General features: G+C 45.4%; 1 protein-coding gene across 9 annotated transcripts in view; it reads left to right on the top strand.

Annotated features, from left to right (window-relative positions):
• ccser1 (coiled-coil serine-rich protein 1) overlaps positions 1 to 8,317 on the top strand; it is a 1,299,391-nt gene that overhangs the window by 194,752 nt on the left and 1,096,322 nt on the right. For all 9 annotated transcript variants that reach the window (XM_043674391.1, XM_043674392.1, XM_043674396.1 and 6 more), the window contains one exon: positions 3,549 to 4,810. In XM_043674391.1, coding sequence (XP_043530326.1) covers positions 3,549 to 4,810 — 1,262 coding nt within the window. The remainder of the gene's footprint in view (positions 1 to 3,548; positions 4,811 to 8,317) is intronic.

Raw genomic sequence — 8,317 nt, forward strand, 5'->3', positions numbered from 1 at the left:
GGACTCAATTGGCTTAATGGCCTCCTTCTGTGCCATTGTGTCTCAGAACAGGTGCCTTTCTACTCGATTCCAAATGAATTTTGTGTGTGTGGCTGTTTTGAAAATCTATATGTTCATCAGAAATGTCTTTCATTCCAACTGCAAGAACTAGTGGATGGCACAGGAGATGGCACTGCTACCTCACAGTGCTAGGGACCTGTGAACAATACCAGCCTTGGATGAGTCTGTATGGATTTTGCATGCTCTTTTGTCTGTGGGTTTCTCCGATTTCCTCCTACAGTCCAAAGATGTGTAGGTTAGGTGGATTGGCTATGCTAAATTGCCCCATAGTATCTACAATTGTGTAGGCTAGGTGGATTAGCCATGGGAAATGCAGGGTTACAGGAAAAGGTTAGGGGTGTGGATCTGGGTGGATGTTCTTTGGAGGGGTGGTGTGGACATGATGGGCCAAATAGCCTGCTTCCACATTTGTGGGGATTCTGGTCCTTTTTTAAAGGGTTTTGTGGTGTAGTTGTAGTGTGCATATATCTGAATTCAAGTCCCACTTGCTGCACCTGCCCCACCTGGAGGTTTCTCAGAACATGTCCAAACAAGTTGATTTCTGAAAAAGAAAATTTCATCCAGCAGTGCAACATGAAATATTTTGGTTCATAAACTCAATACACAGCTTTATGGTTGCTGGGCCTCTATATTTAGAGGATGATACTGGATTCCTCATTTGGTTGAAAAAGTTTATTTAAGATTGCCTCCAAAATTGCTCATTCCTTAGGATCTAATGATGAGGTTGCTCCAAACCGAGTATGAGTTAATAGGAACTGGGAGCAATGTGCACCATCTACAAGATGCACTGCATGTAGGAGGGCAACAGATGCACTGAATCACTATTCCCTGCAAGACCCCCTCTAAATTACTCAGCATCATGATTTGGAAAACGTTGAAAATCACACAACACGAGGTTACATTCCAACAGGTTTGCGGAAGTACAAGCCTTCAGAGCACTGCTCCTTCGTCAGGTAACTAGTGGGGCAGGATCATAGGATTTAAAGTAAAAGATCAAAGTGTCATACAATTGATGCGATGTATTGAACAAATCTAGATTGCCGTTAGGTCGTTAATCACTTGTAATGGGGATGCAGATTTTGATTGATATGTAAATCCCAGAACTTCTTTCAACTCACAGTCTAAGTGTATGACACTTTGATCTTTTACTTTTAAATTGTGTCCTACGATGCTGCCCTATTAGCTAACTGACGAATATGCAGCACTCGGTAAGCTTCTACTTCCAAATAAAGCTGTTTGACTGTAACCTGGTGTTGTGACTTTTAACTTAGTCCACCGCAGTCCAACACCAGCACCTCCACATCATCATTTGCTGGGATATTGCCATTCCCTTACTGTTGTGGGGTCAAATTCCTGCAATTCTCTGCCTAATGCTACTGTGGATCTCCACCTATACCAAATAGACTGCAGTGGTTTAACATGGCAGCTCATCACCACCTTCTCAAGGACAACTAGGGATTGGCTGTAAATGCTGGCCCAGCCAATGACACCCAGGTCCCATGAGTGAATTTTTTTTAAAAAAATCTCTAGTTGAAGACAATTTGTCTGTCAGCCTCACATTGTATTCTGGCAGGCTTATGCTTTATGACTAAAGGTTTTTTGTTGTTGCAATCTGTATGTCAGAGGCAGAGTTTTGTGAACCTTCTAAGTCTGCCTCTATCATAATTGACTAAGGAATGATGCGGTGGCAGTGGGAGGATTCAATGTACTTACAGGAACAAAATTTTCAGAACAGTAAAGTTATTTAGTATCAATATTTGGAAAAGTGTTACCTTTGAATTTCAAATTTCTCTCAATTTTCCGTTCCAGTAGTCCTCATTGCCTCTGGCGAAAAGCTTGAATCTAAATTTCTTCTGTCGTGGAAGATAAAACCAAAATGTGCTTTTAAAAAAGGGTTTAAAAAAAATAGGCACACTCATTGAGTAACTGTGTTACTCCATAGTTCAGCAGTTGAACTCCAAATCTTGTGAAACTTGACTTGTCAAAGTGCAGGTAGTGTACTGAAATTGACTCGATCTTGGCTAAAATTAAATGCACCCTTTTAAAATTGCTAAGTTATGGGATAAGTACTTAATTAACAATTCACCATTGTTGGATTGTGGAGGCATTTTTTTTTAGAATTGACTCCAGAGTTGATAGCTACTATGGATGGCTCTACCCCAGGACCAGGAGGCTCCATTTCAAGTCGCACCTGCTCTGTACAGCAATAACAATGAATAGGTTTATTAGAAAATATTGTGATGGCCAGGTTATCAGTGGTGTCTATGATGAGATGGGTAGTAGGATCTGTACCAACATCATTTCTCTCATAATAATGTTGGGGATAGAGGAGATTTGATAGCAGTTATCAAAATAGTCAGTGGGCTGGACAAAGTACACAGAAGCTCTTCCTTCACATAGAACAAGAGGGCACACATTTAAAGAGACGTGCAAATGAAACGAGGGATGTGAGAGAAAACTTTCACAGTGAGTAGTTTGGATTTGGAATGCATGGTTTGGAAATGTGGTGGAGGCAGTTTCAATTGAGGCATTTAAGACAGCATTGGATGGATGTACGATTAGAAATAGTGTGCGGGGATATGGGGAAAAGGCAGGAGATTGGCACAAGTTAATGATGCTTGTTTTAAGATCCAGTGCAGGCATGATGGACAGTGATCTCCTTTTGTACAGTAACAATACTGTGAATGCATACCCTATTATGCATTCTGCTGCATTAGCTATTACTTGAATTTCCTCCCTGCTGGCATTGAGTCTACTGACAGTACATTGACTGCAGTGAGTCAAGAAGTCAGCTCACCACTGCCATCTCAAGGGTACCTAGGGATGGGCAATAAATGTTGGTCCAGCCAGCAACACAAGTCCCAGAAATGAACATTAAAGTTTTTAGGTTGCAAACTAATAGAAGCAAAAAAATTATTCGTGATACTTATGAACCAAATGTTATGGTGTTTGGGAAACTGGACTGGAGATCTGCTTGTCTTTTATCATATCCAGAAGTGCAATTTTGCACAACTGAACGATGTTCCTAGCAACATGATCACCTTGACATTTTTCCCCCTTCCTTTCAATTGCCACCACTCAGCACTCATGCAATCAAATATTTTCCTGAAGAAGGGCATGTGCCCGAAACGTCGAATCTTCTGTTCCCTAGATGCTGCCTGACCTGCTGTGCTGTTCCAGCAATAAAGTTTCAGCTTTGATCTCCAGCGTCTGCAGACCTCACTTTCTCCTCAATCAAATATTTACAAAGCCCATTGTTTTTACCTAAGTTGTACATTTTCTAATCACTCTGTTGCACACCTCTGGAGCAGGTGAGACTTGAACTTAGGCCTCCTGGCTCAAAGTAGGGTCACTACCACTGCATCACAAAAGCCCCTACAGCAAGATGAACATGTTTAAAATTGGGGGAACAATGACAATGTTTGCAACTCTGATGGAACAGTATGAGTGAAGATTTGCTAAATGTTGTTTTTGTTCCTTTGGTCCAGGTTGACGTTATCCTGGTTTGATACAGTCGGTCCCCCCCCCGGGCTCCGCAGACACGCTGCGCTGATGGGGGACACAGGGTCGCGGCGATCCACGCTGGTCTCCAGGCTTCCGATATTCCGGCGCAGCTCCTCGAAGCGGCGCGACTCCCTGCCGTCGTCGCCGTCCTCTGCGACCAACGGGGTGCACACCTCCTCGCCGTCGAGCACCAACTCGAGTTCGAGCAGCATGGGGAAGCGCAGGAACATCTTCCGCACCGCCTCCATCGGCTTCCACGGCAGGAAAGCCGCGGGCGAGCCTCGCGCTTCGACGCTGTGTAACGGTCAGAGCAACAGCCCCGGGGAAGAGGGCGCGAGGGCGAGGGGCCGCCACGCGTTCGGCCTGAGCGTCGTCGCACGCGGCAAGAAGATCACACGCTCGGCCACGGAGGACTTCGAGAAGGGGAAGGAGCTCAACAAGAGCGTCTTCATGAACTGCCTCAGCTCGGGGAGGTCCAGCGTGGACGAGGGTGACGACTCGGGCTTTCCCGATGACCGTCCGGCCAAGCAGCGCAGCCGGAAGCTGCTTCCCCGATCCTTCTCCACGCATCACAAACTGTCCAAACCCGCTGCCGCGCGCAGCCCGCCCGCCGAGCAGCCCGTCCACGTGATGCCTCAGGCCAACGAGCTCGTGCCCAGGGGCCCCGCGCTCGAGGAATGCTCCAAGTACCTGCAGGTGGACAACGCCGAGGGCTCCCTGCATTCGCCGCTCCTGTCCAGCGACAACACGACTATCCTCACCCCTTCCGAGTTCGTGCCCGTCTCCGCAGACTCTGTCTCCGAGGTGGACAGGGAGCTGCTGGGCTGCCGGCCTGCCCCGAGTCTGACCGAGCTCGGACCAGCCCTCTCCGGCACCCCCCTGGACTTTCTCGGCCCTGCCGCTGAAGCTGCTGCTCCTCACCTCTGCCCCACCGAGGATGTCCTTCCCCTCCGGGAGACTGCGCTGCTGTCTGATGTGGAGCCCCGTACCCCTCACGCTGAAGTTTGCCCACCCGGTATCGATTGCCTGGAGATGAAGGGGAGCTGTGAAAGTGACGGCCGGCCGACCCAGCTACCCGGAGCTGTCACTCCGAGCGTCCCTTCTGTCAAACATCAGCTGTCCTTCACACAAAACGGCCTGGAGGCGACAAAGATCTCCACTGAGAAGGCGTATAAGTTATCCATCACAAACTCCATCCCCATGATTAAACCTCAAGACCAGTGTCAAGGAACATCTCATTCCACAGGTATGGGCATTTGATTCTGGTTTGTCAACTTTCCCCTTTCAAACTTCTTATTGCTTGACTTCAAGTTGATTTATAGCGTACAACTCTCTGTTGTAACTTCCTCCTTCCCATCGCATTTCAGGATCTCTGCTCTCATCCGATTTTGCTTCTTGTTTGACTTCCTACCCTCAGTCAATGAGCTCTTGCCCTCATCTATTTAGGTTCCATACATTGGGATTCCCTCCCTGAACCCTCCTCTCCAACTTCAAAAAGCTCCTTCAAACCATATGCCTGAGCAAGATTTGTTGATTTGTCCTACTGTCATACTGTATCTTTGGGTGTCAAGTTTTGTTTGATAACATATTAATATGAAAGCCCTGGGAACATTTTATCATGTTGAGGGCTCAATAATAATAATGCAAGTCATCAACTGTATCTTCCTTTTGGTCTGCCAGGAGCTTCATTGAAATTGGCCTGATTCAAGTATATTATTTGTTTAATACAGACTATCAAAGATAACAATACTAAATTAATCAGATTTAATATAAAAATATACTTACAAGATGCCTTAGTGGATTAATTGCTAGTCTGTTAATCCAGAAGAGAGAGTGAGGACTACAGATGCTGGACTGTCAGAGTCAAAACATGTGGTGCTGGAAAAGTGCAGCAGGTCAGGCCGCACACGAGGAGCAGGAGAGTCAATGCTTTGGGCATAAGCATAATTCCTGATGAAGGGCTTATGCCTGAAATGTCGACTCTCCTGCTCCTCAGATGTTGCCTGACCTGCTGTGCTTTTCCAGTACCACACTTTTCGACTTAGTTCAGAGACACAGGTAATGTTCTGAGATCTGGGTTCAAATCCTGCTTGGCAGATGATGGAATTTCAACTCAAAACAAAAATCTGGAATTAAGAGTATAATGATGACTGAGAAACCATTGTTGATTGTTGTGAAACCCCATCGAGCTTGCTAATGTCCTTTCAGAGAAGAAAACTGCCATCCCTACCTAGTTTGGTCTCCATGTAACTCTAGACCCAGAGCAATATGGGTTCTCGATCTCTGGGCTATTAGGTATGGTCGTAAATGCTGGGCTGGCCAGCAATGCCCCCATCCTGTGAATGAATTTAAAAAAAAAATACTCTGCAATGCTTAATTCTCAGATCTGATACACCAAATCTTTTGATGAATAATGATGCTGTGAAGTAATTTAAGAGTAATTGCTGGTCCTGGGAGTGAGTGTCTGAGATCCTATCGTATGCAACTGGAGTGAAGACTTGGAGATTTGTCGCTGTCATTTATTTGAAACCCAAAATTAGATTGCAGCCTTGAAAGCTCCTCAGTATCTCATCTAACCTTTTATTAATGTGCTACTGGTTGAGTGCTTCCATTCTGAGTGAAAAGTATCAATGCATTGCAAAAAAAATGATTTGCAGCTGGTAGACGGTAAAAGGTAGGGATAAAGTTGCCATAGTCTTAACAGACCATGGGGCTTCTGTCTCATAAGAGAGACAACTGGTGGTTTATTAAATTAGATTAGATTAGATTACATTACAGTGTGGAAACAGGCCCTTCGGCCCAACAAGTCCACACCGACCCGCCGAAGCGCAACCCACCCATACCCCTACATTTACCCCTTACCTAACACTACGGGCAATTTAGCATGGCCAATTCACCTGACCTGCACCTCTTTGGACTGTGGGAGGAAACCGGAGCACCCGGAGGAAACCCACGCAGACACGGGGAGAACGTGCAAACTCCACACAATCAGTCGCCTGAGTCGGGAATTGAACCCTGGTCTCCAGCGCTGTGAGGCAGCAGTGCTAACCACTGTGCCACAGTGCCGCCCACAAACTGAGGGTAACCACACCTCATGCATGGGGAGAGAATGAGACACATCATGGTAACCTCAACGAGTAGGCAAATTGAATGTATGCTGTTGGCATCAGTCTGCATCACAAATCAACCATCCAGCCAACTGAGATAACCAACCCCCAGCTGTTAGAAGATATTATTGTTCATATTGATTATGTGAGTGGTTGGTTGGGGATTTGCATTAGCAATGAATGAAGAAGTTGGAGATATCTGTTTTGCATTCTGTAATGCATTTGGTCAGCAAGAAAAGTTTTACCTTGTTGGGGCATGCACAGGCAATCTTTCACTGATAGTGTTGGGTGAAAAGTATTGACTAAACTTGGAGTGGACAGCCTACATAAGAAGAGTGTATAAGCAAATTATTGTAGATGCTGGAATCTACTTAAAAATACAAATCGCTGGAAAGCAGGCAGCATCCATGATTAGAGGGCAAGCTAACTTTGAGTCTAGATGCCTCTTCATCAGTGCACATTAAGTGCTGTATCAGTGAAGATCTGAACCCTGGGCGAGGGGGTTGTGTCTCTCGGTTCTGCGATTGGTCAATAAACACGCCTGTCAGCGACTCTTTGTCAATCACACAAGCAATCATTTATTCTTCGTTACAGCTGGGCCAGTAGACTCTGATCAGCCCAGAAGTATGAGTACTCCTACATCACCAAAAAAATTTAATCCCTTAGGGTTTGCAGAGGGTTCATATACATTGTTCATAGGCAGGCATGCAGTATGATAGCTTGGTGAAAATCAATCAGATTGCATAAAGCCTTCTTGCATTCTGTCATATCCTATCATGATTTCTTGTAAACAACCTGTCCTTAGAATCATCTTTGTCCTGCCTTGTGGTGAGGGTTAAACCATTACTTCTGCAATTAATCAGGTCTACATCAGTCTGCAGTTTCTTGTTTCTGTCTGGTTCCGTGTAGAAGCCATTTTGTGCAGCTCCTTCAGGCATTTTGTCCTACCTCCCAGATGCCCACTTTCACATCAACATCCTTTCTTACTCCCCCAGTATTGCATAACCAATGCCTCCTCCACACTTCATGCCAGCTCTGATGAAGAGTCATCTGGACTAGAAACGTTCTCTATCTCTCTTTGTCGTTCTCTCTTTGTCGTTCTCTCTTTGTCGTTCTCTCTTTGTCGTTCTCTCTTTGTCGTTCTCTCTTTCTCGTTCTCTCTTTCTCGTTCTCTCTTTGTCGTTCTCTCTTTGTCGTTCTCTCTTTGTCGTTCTCTCTTTGTCGTTCTCTCTTTGTCGTTCTCTCTTTGTCGTTCTCTCTTTGTCGTTCTCTCTTTGTCGTTCTCTCTTTGTCGTTCTCTCTTTGTCGTTCTCTCTTTGTCGTTCTCTCTTTGTCGTTCTCTCTTTGTCGTTCTCTCTTTGTCGTTCTCTCTTTGTCGTTCTCTCTTTGTCGTTCTCTCTTTGTCGTTCTCTCTTTGTCGTTCTCTCTTTGTCGTTCTCTCTTTGTCGTTCTCTCTTTGTCGTTCTCTCTTTGTCGTTCTCTCTTTGTCGTTCTCTCTTTGTCGTTCTCTCTTTGTCGTTCTCTCTTTGTCGTTCTCTCTTTCTCGTTCTCTCTTTCTCGTTCTCTCTTTCGCTCTCACTCTCTTTCGCTCACACTCTCACTCACACTCTCTTTCACTCACACTCTCTTTCACTCACACTCTCCTT

This window comes from Chiloscyllium plagiosum, chromosome 32, assembly GCF_004010195.1.
Source record: "Chiloscyllium plagiosum isolate BGI_BamShark_2017 chromosome 32, ASM401019v2, whole genome shotgun sequence".
NCBI lineage: Eukaryota > Metazoa > Chordata > Chondrichthyes > Orectolobiformes > Hemiscylliidae > Chiloscyllium > Chiloscyllium plagiosum.